Here is an 18,686-nt window from a genome sequence, read left to right as displayed (position 1 = left end):
GTGCGTGTTGTACTCTTTTTCCTTCATCATGGTTTTGTCCCACTGGGTTTTCCTGATAAGGTTTTAATGAGGCAACATTAAAGCGTACTACAAATCCTGTATGGTTATGGCATCCAAGGGGGAGTGTTATAAAACATGTGTGGATTGCCATTAACCAAGACAAGAAGAGATGGCCCATCAGGCCACGACCAGTCCATCCGCGACAATGTCCAAGAGGAGAGAGAGAGAGCCGACTTCAGGAGAGAGAGAGGCGGCCACAAGCTTGGAGAGAAAAGGAAACCCTTTCCTTTTCCTTATAGATGTTATCTTTCCTTTTATGTATTTAGTAGATTTCCTATTTCATATAGGATTAGGATAAGTACTCTTTCCATTTATCTCTATCTTGTAATCCTTATATAAGGAACCCCCTTTGTTCATTAATAACACACACGAAATATTCAGTCTCAAACCCTTCTTTTACAACACGTGTTGTAAAAGAAGGGTTTGAGACTGAATATTTCGTGTGTGTTATTAATGAACAAAGGGGGTTCCTTATATAAGGATTACAAGATAGAGATAAATGGAAAGAGTACTTATCCTAATCCTATATGAAATAGGAAATCTACTAAATACATAAAAGGAAAGATAACATCTATAAGGAAAAGGAAAGGGTTTCCTTTTCTCTCCAAGCTTGTGGCCGCCTCTCTCTCTCCTGAAGTCGGCTCTCTCTCTCTCCTCTTGGACATTGTCGCGGATGGACTGGTCGTGGCCTGATGGGCCATCTCTTCTTGTCTTGGTTAATGGCAATCCACACATGTTTTATAACACTCTCCCTTGGATGCCATAACCATACAGGATTTGTAGTACGCTTTAATGTTGCCTCATTAAAACCTTATCAGGAAAACCCAGTGGGACAAAACCATGATGAAGGAAAAAGAGTACAACACGCACTACTCCCCCTGATGTGAACCTCGGTGTAGGTTCTACATACTACGCATCTAATGCGTGATCTATCCTGTAGGTATAGAATGGGAGTAATCGGCCAGTTTCATTACTGAACCGTAATCAAGACCACTTAGACCTCTTAGGTCGTTTCTCATGTCCTTTGACATGTAGTGTCCCGGTTAAGCATGTGTGCTAAGCAATGTCAATCACATTGTCCTCAGGGATCACTATTAGGTCTTTACAAAACGTGTTTGCATCTGTCCATAGTCTAGATGTGATCGTCGAACATCAAACTCTTTACTTTGTTTGGACAGTTATCATTCGACCATGTTTCAATCTGGTCGATCCATGTCTAACACCTATTTTAAATATTAAAGCATGATATTAGGAAATAAGATATTATTTCAGTAGAGAAAATACCATCCTACTATAGATATTTTAAAAATATAATTGATTATCCAATTTTGATGTACAAGAGAGAAAATACCATTCTAAGTGCACATCTTTTGCAGGATCGGAATGGTGAACTCTTAGAGGTCTGAAATATGACCACTTCTCTCAAATCATCTCTGAAAAAATATAAAACAAAATCACAATCAGCAAACAAAAAAACAAATAAGCAAACAAAAAAACAAATATGTGTATATATAAGCTTATAATTCTAAACAATAATATAAATCTACAAATCAAAAAAAGAAAAATATTCGCAGCACAAAAAGATGCTATTGAAATGATTTAGCTGAGAGATGTTATCAAATTGAGTAAAATTGTTTTACCAGATTGAGGAACAAAGATGTTATCGAAATGATATATCAAAGAGGTGTACAATCAAATCATATATAGCTTCAGTGGAGAAATCGTCATAATAGGGTATCTGCATATAAACCAAAAGAAAAATCAGCTCTCATGAAATATAAAAGCTTAATGTTTTAAAATAAGAAGAAAAAAAAGTTCATAACATTATTAACATTAAAAGTTCAGAATACAAAGTTCAATTATTTCGTTTCTTCTACTGTGAATGTCTTATTTATAGTAAATTGGTAGACGTTTCTTATTGATTTAGCTTGCATGATAAGCTAAGAAGTAGAATATTCTTTAATAAATTCTCAATAAATCTTATACTTATAAGGTAATATTATTTTTGGAATATCTTGTTAATAAAGCTAAAGGAGAACATCTCGTGAATAGATTGCACCAGAATTTTGGTTGACAAGTCTCACCATAAATATTAAGTTTTAAATGCATGATTTTAGGAGAAAAAATATCTTGTCAATTAATTTCGTTTCTCTAACATCTAAAATATTTAGTGAGTATTTAATGAATTAAACAGAGAAATGATCGCAAAAAGATGTTCTTTGAATCGAGAAAACACAAAAGTTAAGTATTAAAGTGATTTCATTTTTAGTAGTGTTGATGATTAAAATAAATCGAAACAGAAATTCTAAAAAATCAATCAACAAAATCAAGAGAATTATTTCCATTTGTAATAAGGAAACTAATTATTACATGTATTAACTAATATTGTTGCGCAAGTAACGTTAATAGAGGGATTAAATTATTTTTTCCTTTTCAATCAGTATTTAATGCTACTTTCCTTTTATAGGGGATCAATGAATTAAAATAAATTATTTGATTTGATAAAATGACTTTATATTCTAATATATCTATAGACTACATAAAATAATAAACCAAAATATTTACTTGAATTGATAAAATGATTTTATATACCATACTTTCGACAATTAGTTACCATAAATAGTTATTAATAATATTATGTAAGTCATTTGGAATCCAAAATATTTATTTGAATTAATAAAATGGATTTATATACCATACTTTCGACTATTAGTTACCATAAATAGTTATTAATAATATTATGTAAGTCATTTGGAAAGTGATGTTAATTGGTCATTAAATTATGTTTTCCCTTGCAATTAGTATTCAAAGGTACTTTCCTATTATAGTGGGATCGATGAATTAAATGATATATCGAAATTACAAAATAAGGTAAGTATTTAGAGGGCTTTCCTTTTTAGTAGTGTCGATGGAAAAAATAAATCAAAAAGAAATTCTAAAAAAAATTTAACAATAAACAAATATTCAATATAAAGTAAATTTAATTTTATTAATAATTTATAACATTCTGTAAATTATTTTAAAATTATGATAAATTTATTCTTTAAACAACGATAAATAATTTAAAATTAATATTAATAAACATGTTTCAATTTTTTAATATTTAAAATAATTAATATATAATTATATTCGAATACAATTCATCAAATAGAGTATAAAACAATTATAATTATCTTATATAAAATTTCATTCATTATATTTTATAGTTTATAAATATTAAAAGTAATAAATAAAACATTATTAATCTTTCTATAATTTCGAGAATCAGTTTCCATAAATTGTTATTCTGTAGATTATATGGCAAGTGATGTTAAATGATTTTAGACTTACCTTAAATTTTAGATCAAAATTAAATAAATAAAGATTAAAAATCATAGACCAATCAAATTATAACAATTTTCTTGAAACTTCACCTATGAACGACACGTCACCAGAAATCACTAAAGTGACTTCTCTTTTAATATATAGAGGGATGTCATGGTTATAGGAATGTACATTGGGCTCTATGGGCCTGTTTCTTTTTTGCTAACCGAGTATCCTGGCCCACTGAAGTGGTCCAGACTAGAGACCGAAGTGAGCATGGACGCTGCCAGGACGTTACCATGTGGCTCACCGTATAACGGTCTTCGGTCTCGGATGCTGCAGCCCATATGTAAATTCCGCAGTAGCCAAGGCTCGAACTCAGGGGCGGACACTCCAGCTGGAGTTCCTATACCACAACACCAAAGCAACTTGGTTGTCTATGGGCCTGTTTTCGTCTTTAGCCTTTTAATTTTTAATCTTAATTATTATTTTCCATTCCAAATAAAGAAGTTTGTTAGATCCAGAACCGTCGTATTAACGGACACATAATATAGAAAACAAAGTATAAATGAAAATGATGTCACTAAACACCACCATACTGAAAAGTTTTAGTTCCAAGAAACCACCAAAATGATCCAGACAAAACATCAACCGATAAAAGAACCAAATATACCACATAAGCTTCAAGATGACCTTCAGACGAGAGTAAACGGTGAATCTACTAAGCCTGGCCCTTAAACTGGTAACGATGTTTAAACGTCACTGAGGATGCTACTACATAAATGCATGCTTTAGTGGTGTTATTGGAAAACAAGTGAAATAATCCACGCACACTGTAGGAGCTATGGTAATACATCAACAACCAACCAAAACATTATAAGCATTATAATATGTGTTTAATAAATTCTTAAAGTAGACAACATTGTAATCAATTTTGAGGTGGGTCATCATCGGTGTTCCATGCGATGAGAAGATATTACGAACTATGACAAAACTAAACTTCCAAATGAAGCAATGACATCAATGACGAAGGAGAACAAAGAGATCAATAATGTAAAGAGAGAAGTCAAAACGTCAAACTTCTGATTTGAATAATCCGTTGATCTTTTGGTCCAACACAGAAAAGAATCAGGTGAATCACATCAAACTATTTATGCTTCGCAAATGAACGTTTGGAATGGTGTATAAGAAATTTCTTGATGTGGTGACAATTGTAGTGGTGAGACTAATGGATGTGATGATGCTAGACAAATATTTCAGGAAGAAGATTGAGTTGGTTAGTGTCATGGACTATGATAACTTGGTGCAGATAAGGGTCTACTATTTTAGCAGCTGAGAAGCTTCTTGTCTATGACTTCATACCCATAGGAAGTTTGTATTCTCTCTTACATGATGAGTTTTATAGCAAATAAATGCTTATGACAATATATAGCTCATCCAGGTACTTGCATATTCAACATGCATATCAAAATAGCTTAAAATGATTAAGGTTTAGTGCTTAATCTCTTTGATTTTGATTCTTTCGAAATACATGAGTAGGAAGAACCCACTAAATTAAGATGTACGACCACGCAAGAACTCTGCCAGTATGTATATTTTGAGTTATAATACATGTGTACAATGAAAAAAATTGTCGCATCATCTCTTATCTACACATGATGTGTATGCTGACAATATCTAACAAGATCTTTTTTTTGGTAAATTAAATGTAAAGACATTATTATCAATTTTCAAGATTTTTTATAGAACTACAGAAACAACAATAAGTAGAATAGGCTTGTTCGTTTGTTTAACGCTGCGTCTGACGCAGAAACCAAAAATTATCAAACAAGAAAAAGAAATTTAAGTGCAGCTTCGTTATACAGCTTCCGCCGGCAACTGCCGCAACTGATCTTTTCCGTGCTTTCATCGTCGCTGCAATTATCAGCGTCTTCAACTCCGCGTTAACGTGTCCTTTGCGTCAATTATTAGTATCATTCAACTCTCTGTTTTAACCTGCTACTGACGTGTTAATTTTTAATCCTTTTTTATTTTTTGACGCACGCCGCTGACGCTGCGTTCTGGAAAAGAACAGGGCTAATAAAGAAAACAAAAATCTAAACACCAACTCGAACTAGACTAACACAGAGACAGACACAACATGCAGAACCCACAAGCCGGAACCCTCAGCTATCTGCACAACCTCTTGCTGCAAAAGGAAGAATCACGGTTATAATGAGAGTCAGAACCCGATAATTTTGGCATCTCCGATGATCTGCTCTTAAAGATTGGCTCGACCAAGAACAGCTCGAGGAAGACATGTTGAGCATCCACCTACACGACCAGAAAGGTACGCTAGAGGCCATGTACGCCCACATCAACAAGATCGAGCATTTATTGGACGCAAAGCCCCGATGAAGCCACACGACAAAGACCTGCACAAAAAAACGGGGTGAGAAGAAGCTGCACCTCCCCCCTTAGCACTCCATACCACATAAACGAGCCGGGCGAACACATCCCAAGAAACACAGAGACGCTCGGGCGCTCAGTTCAGGTGGTGGGATGATGGGTTCAAACCCATGGAAAACACGAGACGCAACCTACCCGAATGACCAACCGGATAATAGGGTCTCGACACGGACAGTCCCTGAGAACCAGAGAGCTGACCGACTCGATCGGTACCTGGAAATGAACGCTGAAGAAAAGCCGAAGGATGGTGCCGGAAGATACTCGAAGAGCTTCACGCAAGAAACTAACACGAGCGCGAGGGAAAATGCCATGAGCAGAGGAGGAAAAGCAGGTAACCGATGCAGAGGTTCCGAACCATAGCCATAGATGACTTCTCGTCGGAGACCTAAACGCTGAAGCACACGCCAAGCCGAAGCCCAACAGAAACACACAAGACGCAACCAGCAAGGCCTACAGGCGCACCGATGAAGAAACACCGCATCTACTGAGAAGATAACAACAAGACCTGCCCTTCAATGAGACACCACGCGAAAGGAGAAGTCACACGCCGCCGCTCAGCTCCGCCAGAACAACGAGAAGAGCCGGGAGACATGTATAAGACCAGATCCCGAGCGAGAGACCCCCCTCATTGAACATGCGCCACCAACCGACCGGGATTCACCGTAGATCTAAGATTAAAAAACGACCACCGAGAAATCCTGATCCCAAAACTCCGACCCTAACCACCGACCACCGCTACACATACCTCACCGCATCACCAGGGACTCAAGATGGCAGCCGGTTTCAGCCTAGATTCCTCCGCCGACGAAGCTCGAAACCCCAGGGACGCAAGCATGCCGGAGGGAGCCAGAGGAGGAGAAGAGGGAAAAAGGGAGAACGAGAGAGAAGAGGAGAGGAGGCCCTCCAACGCCGGCGAAAGGGCAACCACGCCGGAGGTAAAACATAATTCACAGAGAAGATGACTAAGACCATTTCCAACCTACCTCTATTTTTATTTATATATTTTTATTTAAAATAGAGAAACTATATTATAGAGGTGGATTTGCTCCAATGTATGCCTCTATAATAGAGTTTCTCTATTTATAGAGGAAAATATAGAGATTTGCTATTATCATCTCTAAATATAGAGGTAAAAAGTAGGATTTTTTTATATTTTCTTCTAAAATAGAGGAACTCTATTATAGAGGCATACATTGGAACAAATCCACCTCTATAATAGAGATCTCTATTTTAGAAGAAAATATAGAAATATACATCGAAGATGCTCTAATGGAGAGAAAAGACAAGGGGAGTTTGATCTAACAAGATTTTGCGTGAACAGACAATTTCTCTCTCACATCTTTTATAACATACTTAGAATATTTGTATGTCCTTTCATTTTCACGTTCATTTTGTGTTTTTTTTTTTAATTCTACAGTTTCAGTGCGAGTTTTTGGTTATCAAATCTGGTCTCATTGAATATTGTGTGGATCAAATACTAGGCTTCTCCATTAAGGTTTTTTCATTTCACACATTTACATCTATCTTTCTCCTTTTATGCCAGAGATTATACATATTTTGATGTTTTTAGTTGTGTGTCATTAGTTGTTACTTTCGGTGTATAAATTAGCATGGATATGTTGTTAGTAACTACCATGTTCGAAAACACACTCTCCATGGTTGTTTAGTCGCGAAAAGCGCATGTAACGACCACCGACCATCACGATTTGATATGATATTGATAATTTTAGAAAAGGTTAAATGTTCATTATTTTGTACACTAATAATTCAAAAATTACATGTTATGTTATATATATATATTTTTGGAACACTCACATGTTATGTTATAGATCTCTCGTATTTAGATTAAAACTCACAAAATTATGAAAAAGATTGCAACAACAAGAATTGAAGTAATTGGTGTGGTTGGTGTATATAAACAGGTCTTTGGTTGAAGATAGACATATTGGTGATTTTCTACTCATTAACCTAAAACGAAAAATAGTCCAAAATGGACTTTAATTCATAGTAAAAGTGATAGTAACCAGTAGACCAAGAGTAAAAATTAGATAACTGTGCATATTTAATACTTCCTCCATTCCTAAAAGATCTATGTTTTAAAATTTTTACATTTTTTAATAAAACATATTAAAACTTAGCTATAAATGCATAGTTTTTTTGTAATTTTATATTTCCTATATTTTTAAACCAATAAGATTTTAAAAATTGCAATTAATGTTCTTGAACTTCATAATTTCTCATTATTAGTTGACAAAAATTACATTGAAAATAAAAAAATATGTATCTTTTTGATATATTGGCCTTTAAATATATTAAAGGAAAAATTGAGGGTTATTTTTTTTTGTACTTTTGTTTTAACAGATTAGATGATCCAGAAGATTATTAATTCATGTTTTCTTGTCCACATTAACTATTGCAACATCATCAAATATGAGGTTTTTTTTTTCTTTTTGAACACAAACTTACTTTCATTCATCAACTTTCTTGATTACAAATACAAGAGGGAATTATCCATCCTCTTTGATAAAAAGCATAAGCTACAATAACAATCCAAATTAAGAAAGATAGGTCTTCAAAGGAAGATGACAGCGAATTCAAGACAAGGCTTGGATGCGTCGTCAAATATGAGGTTATATCTACAAATTGTGTGCTTTTCCCTTCTCTATCACTTTCCGCAGTGCAGATTTGGCTTCTTCTAAGGTCTCTACACCAAGACTTTCCTCAAAGGCTAGCCTTTGTATGTTAAACTGCACAAGTGTAACAAATTGATACACAAATGCAGAAACTGATACACCCCCTCCCTCGCAGAATCATTATAAAAAAGGTTATATATAGTGAGGTTACCTTAGCACCATGACGAAGTCTTATGTCGATCCCTTTGCTGTCTACAGAAATGATAGCAGCATCGTCTACCTCAGATTCAGTAGATAATAATTCTCTAAGTGGCTTTGAGAAGATGGCATTTAGTTCCTAACACCATGTAGAGATATACCAAAACTCTACTTTGAGTCATTAAGTAAGATCAATCATTAAAGGGCTTAAACTAAGTTAAATTCACCTTAAGGTTTTGCTCGCCTCCATCAGCAGCTATCTTATCTGGCTGAAGTGCCTCGTATTCATTGACATTGATCCACGCGACAGTGCCAAAACCTCCAATGAAATATATATCACTGAGAAAACAAATTCATCAAGATTAATGTTACTATGTTTCTGATAATTACACTATGGTGTGTGGCTAAATATGAATAAGAATACAGAAACCTTATGTTGTGCATTCTAAAATAGTGAAAGTTTCCCCACTGTTGGGAAGGTCCTTGGTGATGCTTAGCCATATACTGCTTATGTGCCCATTCCTGGAGATCGAGAACAAGAGAAACTTATGACACAAGTAGTACCATTTCATATATTACTCAACCAATGTGATTAAACAGAGACACTGACTTGCTCATTTTCTGGCAATGGATAGACATCGCCGAATAATGTAGCTCTTGCATTCGATAAGCAATTCCATCCGGGTATCTGAAAAACCCAAATCCACCTTCCGAGAACTTAGAGAGCAAGCCGTGAAGACTAAATGGAAAGACTTGAAGAGCAAGCAAAAGTACCTAGGTAAAGCTTTAGTTTTCATGTTTACCTGAACAACGAGGGTGCATCTAGGTTCAGCTAAAATATTCCGAGTGTGAATAGCCAAGGGTGAAAATGAAAAGATTGGGTCTAGAAACAAAAGTAGGAGCTGCATTCAAAACACACATACAAAGAGAGAGAGAGAGAGAGAGAGAGAGAGAGAGTCAAGGAGAAAAAGACTTACGTCCCATAGGATCAGGTGCAAAATCTACCAAAGATCCAAAGGGGTAGCCTTCTCTGCGATGGTGCATTTTAGACATCACTGTGCATAGATGCGCAAACCTGGCCTTAAAACCAAAAATAGATACAAGAAAATTAACATCTTTCCTCATCAACCTTAAGAAGAAAATGATGTTTTGAAGCATTTACCTGCTCCATCAAGTTCCTAACAGCTAGAGCAGGTGGAGGCAAACCATGAGCAGAGGTTGCGTTCTGAACACCACCGGAGATAGGGGTTCTAAAGAGACCGGCGCGAGTTCCTCCACCATGAGGAGGAAGTGCCAGAGATGTCTCCACATCGATTATCTTATGACTCTCCTTTTGACCACTTAGACTACTTTCAACCTTTTCCTTCATAAAGAAGCAAAACAAGCATATGCCAAAAGAATCAATACTTCACAAAGCTTCCTGCATAACGTGACAAAACTAGAGGAGAGGAGTAAACTACCTGAGACAGAGAGAATATATCCGCTGGTAAAAGACCAAACCCTTTGTTTTCTGCTAAGTTATCATCGCTTTCACTTGGCGCCTCCTCGTTTTGAAACAGAGCATGAAGACGAAGAACTCCATGATTCGATCCATTAAGTCTCAGCTTGGTGTTACCCTTGGACTGCGAATTGCAGAGCCAACAAGAAGACGAAGATAAAGCAGGTGGGTTCAGGTTAAAGATAGCTTTTGGTTTTGGTAAATTGGAAACATATAGTGAAGTGAAGACAGTAGCTTCCATGGTCGGCAAAGGAGAAGGTTTCTGTGTTCTCTTAAGGTACTTTCTTCAACATGTTTAGTCAGTGTCTATTTGGATATGAACAAAATTGAAATTTCCTTTAGATGGGCAAATCAGGTTCCAGCTAGCTTATGAGTTTGTATCCCAACCGTTCCTTTTACTTTTTTTTTTTCTTTTAATTTGTAAATTTGTTTATGAAAAACATACACGTGAAGCGCCAAAAAAAAAAAAGACTTGTGGTGGTGTGAAAGTGTATATATACTGAGGATAAGGTTTGGTGACAGTTTGTTTTGTTTTGTTTTGTTTTGTTTTGAGACCAGAGAGATTCATCTGAGACAAAAAAAAAAAAAGTAGTTTTGAAAGGATTCATTTGAATGTACTTTCTAAACCAAAACTAACAGGTATCAGGTGCAAACGTGGTTGTGCATGATTCTAAAGCAGGGACTAGTGATGCCTTCAAGGACATCAGACCAAGCTCACTTTACTCAAAAGTCTTTTTTTCATGCTTTCATTCTCTCTGGTCAAAGTTGATTGCTCTTGTTTGCAAAGCGTTCAAAATCTTAGAAAACAGTAAGTTACTTGTGTACTAATTTCTGTGGCAAAAAAAAGTTGTCCATCTATTGTTCTTTAGTATCGGTTATCCAAACTAACACAACATGTGCCTCAAGCTTTGTTGTATTATATAATATCAAACTGTCTACCTAACCCTTGATAGTTGGGTTACTCTGATCATTCCGTGCCACCATCTTAACGGATGAGCTTCTGTGTTGAAAACCCATTCGTCTAATGAAATAACCAATGAATGCGAAAAGAGAAGATATAGATACTTAAGAGTCTCAGCTGAGAAGAAGCTTTGCATCTTCTTTTAGCACCTGTATTGCCTTAAAATGAAGAAGGAAACATTTATAATGATGAACATGGGTTTCTGATTTTAAAAGAAAAAAAAAAGAGAAAGAAAGAAAGAACTTGCATCCTGCAAGCCAACGTATCCAGATTCTATACGAGAATTATTCTCAAATGCTTGAAATATATTCCATCCCCACACTTGATATGTCTTGTTTCCAGTTAACCCGCCAGAGGTAAAATAGTGACTCAACAGTTTCTTGTCTTACGATTTTCCAACACTCATATCCTCAAACAGTCATGTGTTTGTAGGTATGATCAAACCAACCCACTTACAAACAGATGCGCAAAGTAAACCCTCTATTCACCAAGCACACGGAAGGTTATGGAAAGCTAATACTTGTAAATTATTCTGGAAACTAATGCTCGATTTGAAGCACATTTGATTCATTAGTTTGTCTGTCGACATGACAACATTTATAATTTTAGGGTGCTCCTAGAGACTTAACCAAAGGGGCTCCTCAAACAGCTCAAAATCATCCGTTTGGATAAGAATATGTAAGCAACATGCAATGCAGGAGGCAAATCTTGAGGCTGATCAAATGATTGTATTAGTGGCCAATAACATAAGCAACTCACGGTGAGAAGAGAACACTTTGGCTCTTGCCATTACACGCAAGAGAAAGATCTCAAAAGAGAGTGATCATCCCCCAAGTGCTATATAGCTTTATCATTTCCTTTGAAAGATTTGATCAGTGGCAATATGGTGACAATGCTACCTTGATGTAATGTTGCAGTCTCTGTTATAAGGCAACTAACTTTTATTTAAGATCTCACCAAAAGAGTGTGATTCTCCGGGTGTTAGATACCATACTTTTTTTCAAATAAAAGGAAAATGCACTGTTTGTTCAAAAAAAAAAAAAGAAGGAAAATGCACTGCTAAACTTGAGGAGTTATCTCATCTTATCCGAAAAAATCCACTCATAGTTTAGTTTTCTAAAATAATATTTGACTAGTTCAAATTTTCTATAAAATTCCAAAATTTTAACATACATTTCATCTTATTTGCTCGCTTTATCTTTGAGAACAGGTCAAAGAAAATAGAGAAAGAATATTCTCATACTTCTTCTGTTTCACTTGTATGCTTTTAGATTAAAAAAACATACTAATAATTATAGAAAATCAAAAAGAATTATTAAAATAAAACTTAAGAGAACTTAACCAATCAGCGATTACCGATTCCAACATCTCCGGGAACAAAGCAAAGCTTTCTCTTCTTATTTTTTTTTCCTGGGAAAACAAAACCAGACTTGCATGCTGTGAAGACTCTGAAATGCAACCATCCCATCGCCTCTTCTCTCGTCTCTTTCATTCTCCGGTGAAGGGTTACAGCAGAGCAACAAATGTAGGCGGCTCACTTCACGTATTGTTGCAATTCGACGACACAAACAACGGAGCTGTAGAAACCCATCGGAGTTTTAGCTCTCTTATCCGTTCCACTTGGCAGTTAAGAGGGTTTCTATCTAGTCGAGGAGGTCTTGGCGGCGTGCGATGCTCTGTTTCGCTCGATAGAGATACACCTCTTATTGATTCCTACTCTTCTCACCGGAGTATGTCTTCTTCTTCTTCCTTGTCTTAAAATTTTATTGGTTTACTGAGTACTAATGATACTTAGTTTTGGTATTAACAGATTTGTTCACTCGGGCTAAACAAGTCAAGAGAATTGAGATCAATGATCAACATAGGTACGTTATGCTTCTTACTCTTTTCTTGTAATGCGACTAGTATCACCGTGTGGTCTTGTTTGTTACATCTGTTGCATTTCCTGTTACGTAGATACATTTAGTATTCATGGTTTTTTAAGTTTCAAATGTTGAAAACTTTGCTCTGTTTGCTGTATCCTCTTGGAAGATTCTGTCTGGTGTCTTTTTTTTCGGTAGAATATGACGTTAGCTAGCGTCTTTCTAAGTTTAGTTTCATAGTTTATGTTCTGGTCTTATGGTACTGTTTTTTGGTTACATATCATGAGAAGAGAAATTCTTACATGTACTTGGCGTAGAGAATCATGAGTGAAGCTCTTTATATGTGGTCCTATTCCTGAGTTATGTTTTTTTTTTGGTGAAACATCTTGCAGTCAAAGAGCTGTCACTACTGCACTATGGTGCAACTTCCTTGTGTTTTCTCTCAAGTTTGGTGTTTGGTGGACAAGTTCTAGCCATGTCATAATGGCCGAAGTGGTTCACTCCGTCGCTGATTTTGCTAACCAGGTCTATTGCTGTTTTGTCTTTAGCTTTTGTGACAAGTTTAATGTATTGAGTAATAGGTGCAGAGAAACTGATACATTTTGATGTTGGTAGGCACTTCTTGCTTATGGTCTCAGTAGCTCAAGGCGTGCACCAGATGCTCTTCATCCGTGAGTCTTCATTGATCTTTTATATATATATATACTCTATGGTAGTGGAACAGAAGAGCTTTCTTTTGTTTGAAACTCTCTTGAACCAAATTTTGATTCTTTGCTCAGCTATGGCTACTCAAAGGAAAGATTTGTATGGTCTTTGATATCTGCTGTTGGCATCTTTTGCCTTGGGGCTGGTGCTACCATTGTTAATGGAGTACAGAACTTGTGGACTTCTCAGGTGATTTGGCTTGGAACACTATCTGCTATTTGATCTTCTGGTTTATTAGATAGTTTTTGTACATTGTCATCAATTTTGATAAATCTTTCTCAGCCACCTCCAAATATGGAATATGCTGCTGTGGTAATCGGTGGCTCTTTTTTAATTGAAGGTAATAACGTTTTCTTAATCTAGCTATCCTTCAAGCCTACACTAAAAAACATTTTATGTCTTAAAAGGTGCATCACTTCTAGTTGCAATACAATCTGTGAAAAAAGGAGCTGCACAAGAAGGCATGACCATAAGAGATTATATATGGCGTGGTCATGATCCTACTTCTGTTGCTGTTATGACTGAGGTATTAGTTTACTTACATTTCTTGTATCAGTTTTTTTTTTTAACACACTGCTAAATTGTTTTATGACCTTAACTGTTGTAAATGCACAGGACGGCGCTGCAGTTGCAGGTTTGGCAATAGCTGCGGCTTCTCTGGTCGCTGTTAAGATGACAGGAAATGCTATTTATGATCCTATAGGATCCATTGTAGTTGGCAATTTACTTGGAATGGTATGTTCTTCCAACTCTACTTAATTTGTAATATATTACATTTTCTAAAACCAAAGAGTATGTATTTTTACAAGGTGGCTATTTTTCTCATACAACGGAACCGACATGCCTTGATTGTGTTAAACTATAATCTAATCTCTCCTTGATACATTTACATAAGTTAGTTATTTATGTTATTACACAAAGAGTTGTAACTCTTCAAGTTGTGTCCTTTAGTATAAAGAGTTGTGTCTCTTATACTTGTATTGATTCGATCTCTATATAAAGATCAATCATCTGTTGTAAACTTAATAACCGAATCTCAATAATACAAAAGTATTTTCAGAAAAGTTTATAAGCCTGAAACGTCTATCTTATTCTTTCTCTCGAACTCGTGTGTAACACATTGTGATCGTTGTGTAACACAAGCGGTTGGTAAAAGATTAACATGGTATCAGAGCTTTACGTTTGAGAGGACAAAGGAAAAAGCACTAGTAAGAGAAACACTTGGCGTGGAGAAAAGGAGGCTAGAGGATTTTGTCATACGATTTCGGAATCACTCGAAACGATGAAGAATCAAGTAATCCCCATATTTGATGGAGAGAAGTACGACTTCTGGAGCATCAAGATGACAACCATTCTCAAGACCAGGAAGTTATGGTCTGTGGTTGAAGAAGGCGTAGCAGCCCCACCAGCACAAGTGGATGAAACCCCTGAAACAGCAAGGGCAAGATCGCTTAGAGAAGAAGCGATGATGAACGATACATTGGCTTTGCAAATCTTGCAAACTGCTGTATCGGATCATATATTCTCACGGATTGCAGCAGCATCAACATCCAAAGAGGCGTGGGATGCATTGAAGGAGGAGTATGAAGGCTCTCCTCAAGTTCGTTTGATTAAACTTCAAACATTGCGAAGGGAGTATGAGAATCTGAAGATGTATGAGAATGAAGACATTAAGGTCTTCACAGATAAGATAGTTGAATTGGCAAATCAATTAACTTATCATGGTGAACAGAAGTCAGATGTTCAACTCATACAGAAGATACTCATCTCTCTCCCAGCCAAGTTCGATAGCATAGTCAGTGTGTTGGAGCAAACAAGCGATTTGACTTCAACAAAGATGACAGAGTTGATCGGGATCTTGAAGGCTCATGAAGCAAGGCTGGCTGCAAGAGAAGAAAGCACCAGTGAAGGAGCATTCGATGCTCGTGTTAAACACAAAAATTCTGGTGTTACACAAGACAACTCAAAGCGCCAGGGAGGCAAGAAGTGGTGCGGTTTCTGCAAGAGAAACAACCACAATGAGAGCGAGTGTTGGAGGAAACAGAAGAAGGAAGATCCAAAGAAGGATCACAAAGTAACAAGGAGTGTTACAATTGTGGCAAGTTAGGCCACTTTGCAAATCAGTGCTACTCAAAGAAGAAAGAGAAGGCACATGTGAGTCTCGAAGAAGATTCAAATGAAGATCACATGTTGTTCAGTGCGAGCGAAGCAGCAACAACAGTGATGGAAGATGTCTGGTTAGTAGACAGTGGAGCAACTAATCATATGACAAAGGAGGAGAGTTACTTCTCAAAGCTTGATAGGAGTATCAAGGTTCCAATAAAGATTGGAAATGGAAGCACAGTCATGACAGCCGGTAAAGGAGACATTACCGTCATGACCAAAGGTGGCAAGAAGACCATCAGAAATGTATTCTTGGTTCCGGGTTTGGCAAAAAATTTGTTGAGTGTTCCACAAATTGTTTCAAGCGGATACCGGGTGAGTTTCCAAGAGAAGAGATGCATCATAGATGATGCAAAAGGAAGGAGGATAATGGATATCCCAATGACTCACAAAAGCTATCGAATCAGGATGAGTTCGGCTCAGGTAGAAGAGGCCTTGAGCGCTAGTGAGCAAGGAAAGATGGAGACATGGCACAAGAGACTTGGTCATGTAGGCGACAAAAGGTTGCAACAAATGCAAGACAAAGACTTGGTAAAGGGATTACCAAAGTTTAAAGTCAAGAAGGAAGCATGTGAGGCGTGTAGACTTGGAAAGCAATCACGCAAAAGCTTCCCAAAGGAATCTCAAACTAAGACAAGAGAGAAGCTTGAGATTGTACATACGGATGTATGTGGGCCGATGCAGCACCAGTCTGTTGATGGAAGCCGATACTTTTTGCTATTCTTGGATGATCATACTCACATGTGTTGGGTATACTTCATGAAGCAAAAGTCAGAGACATTCTCACTGTTCAAGAAGTTCAAAGCAATGGTGGAGAAGCAATCGGATTGTACCATCAAGACACTGAGATCAGATGGAGGTGGTGAGTTCACTTCACGAGAATTCAACCGGTTCTGTGAAGAAGAAGGAATCAATAAGCAAGTCACCTTGCCTTATTCACCACAACAAAATGGTGCAGCGGAGCGCATGAATAGGACCTTGGTGGAGATGGCTAGATCGATGTTGGCAGAGCAAGACTTACCGCTCAAGTTATGGGCAGAAGCGGTATACACTGCCTCATATCTTCAAAACCGTCTGCCATCAAAGGCAATAGAAGAAGATGTCACTCCTATAGAGAAGTGGTGTGGACACAAGCCAGATGTGTCACACATGAGAATGTTTGGTAGCATATGCTACATACATATCCCAAATCAAAAGAGGAGGAAGCTAGACGTCAAGGCAAAGCGTGGAGTCTTTGTTGGATATAGCAACCAATCCAAAGGCTATAGAGTTCTCATTTTGGAGAATGAGAAGATTGAAGTATCAAGAGATGTCGAGTTTGAAGAAGGAAAGAAGTGGGATTGGAAAAGGCAAGAAGAAGTGAGGAAGACATTGGAGTTGTCTATGGAAGACTCTCACTCGCCTGAGGATCAAACCGAAGGTGCATCCAGTCCTGAGGAACAAACCGAAGGTGCATCCAGTCCTGAGGAACAATTTGGAGGTACTTTCAGTCCTGTTCTTTTTCAAAATGATGATCATGATACTAGTAGTGGAGATGAAGAAACTTCTGAGGCACCAAGGAAGTTCAAGTCCATGGTTGATATCATGGAAAGGGCACCGAGAGTAGAGCTTGATGAAGCGGCTCAAGCTATAGAAGCTTGTCTTCATGCAAATGAAGAACCATACACTTATGATGAAGCGTGTGGTACCAAGGAATGGAGAGAAGCAATGAATGAGGAGATAGCCATGATTGAGAAGAACAAGACGTGGGAACTAGTGGACAAGCCAAAGAAGAAGAATGTGATAAGTGTGAAGTGGATCTACAAGATCAAGACCGATGCAAACGGCAATCACATCAAGCACAAGGCGCGGCTAGTTGCAAGAGGGTTCTCTCAAGAGTATGGTGTTGACTACCTTGAGACGTTTGCTCCTGTCTCAAGACATGATACAATACGAGCCATACTTGCCTATGCGGCTCAGATGAAGTGGCAATTGTATCAGATGGATGTGAAGTCAGCCTTTCTCAATGGCGACCTCAAGGAAGAAGTGTATGTCACACAACCGCCTGGGTATGTGACACACGGGAAGGAACACAAAGTGTTAAGGCTACACAAAGCTTTATATGGTTTAAAGCAAGCCCCAAGGGCATGGTATGGAAGGATAGATTCATACTTTCTTCAAAACGGTTTTGAGAGGAGTATGAATGATGCGGCCTTATACATCAAGAAGCAAGGAGGAGATGTGTTGATCGTGAGTCTATATGTGGATGATATAATCATCACAGGAAGCAACATTCAGAGCATCAACACATTCAAGGAGAACATGAAGAAAGAATTCGAGATGGTGGATCTTGGATTGTTGAACTACTTTCTTGGAATGGAAGTAATTCAAGACAATGGAGGCATATTTCTTTCACAAGAAAAGTATGCAAACAAACTTGTAGACAAGTTTGGGATGCGAGACAGCAAGAGTGTAAGCAACCCACTTACACCACAAGGAAAAGGAGTTGAGGATGACAAGGAGTATGGAGATCCGACTAAGTATAGAAGCATCATTGGAGGGCTTTTGTACTTGTGTGCATCAAGACCTGATGTGATGTATGCAAGCGCCTATCTCTCAAGATACATGTCATCACCTCGCATGAAGCACTACCAAGAAGCCAAGAGGGTGTTAAGATATGTCAAAGGAACATCAAACTTTGGAGTGTACTTCACAAGCGTGAAAGAACCAAGACTTCTAGGCTACACAGACAGCGATTGGGGTGGTTCTAAGGAAGACAAGAAAAGCACTTCAGGTTATGTGTTTACTCTTGGATCAGCCATGTTTTGTTGGCAGTCAAGCAAGCAACAAACAGTGGCGCAATCAACGGCTGAGGC

The 18,686-nt window shown here is 37.3% G+C and overlaps 2 protein-coding genes and 1 long non-coding RNA gene across 3 annotated transcripts; 2 read left to right on the top strand and 1 right to left on the bottom strand.

Moving 5' to 3' along the window:
• Positions 1–8,189: 8,189 nt before the first annotated feature.
• On the top strand, positions 8,190–8,558 carry LOC125609514. The gene is made up of 2 exons (XR_007339751.1): positions 8,190–8,246; positions 8,441–8,558. It is a non-coding gene; the product is annotated as an uncharacterized LOC125609514 (long non-coding RNA).
• Positions 8,243–10,458, bottom strand: LOC106451646. The gene is made up of 9 exons (XM_013893596.3): positions 10,103–10,458; positions 9,805–10,005; positions 9,620–9,722; positions 9,446–9,525; positions 9,253–9,330; positions 9,073–9,164; positions 8,870–8,981; positions 8,656–8,781; positions 8,243–8,558 (listed from the first exon to the last, which is right to left on the bottom strand). Exons 1-9 carry the CDS (start codon positions 10,379–10,381, stop codon positions 8,448–8,450), a joined length of 1,182 nt encoding a protein of 393 aa, XP_013749050.2. The 5' UTR covers positions 10,382–10,458; the 3' UTR covers positions 8,243–8,447.
• A 1,093-nt stretch (positions 10,459–11,551) lies between these two features.
• LOC125608556 (metal tolerance protein C4-like) lies at positions 11,552–14,427 on the top strand. Its single transcript, XM_048778977.1, has 8 exons — positions 11,552–12,831; positions 12,912–12,966; positions 13,356–13,488; positions 13,579–13,634; positions 13,743–13,857; positions 13,951–14,008; positions 14,076–14,194; positions 14,284–14,427. The coding sequence occupies exons 1-8, from the start codon at positions 12,555–12,557 to the stop codon at positions 14,425–14,427; spliced, it is 957 nt and encodes a 318-aa protein (XP_048634934.1). The 5' UTR covers positions 11,552–12,554.
• The last annotated feature ends 4,259 nt before the right edge of the window (positions 14,428–18,686 follow it).

Source organism: Brassica napus, chromosome A5 (genome assembly GCF_020379485.1).
Source record: "Brassica napus cultivar Da-Ae chromosome A5, Da-Ae, whole genome shotgun sequence".
Taxonomy (NCBI): domain Eukaryota; kingdom Viridiplantae; phylum Streptophyta; class Magnoliopsida; order Brassicales; family Brassicaceae; genus Brassica; species Brassica napus.
Note: the sequence above shows the minus strand (reverse complement) of the source record. Positions and strands in the feature narration are given on the sequence as shown.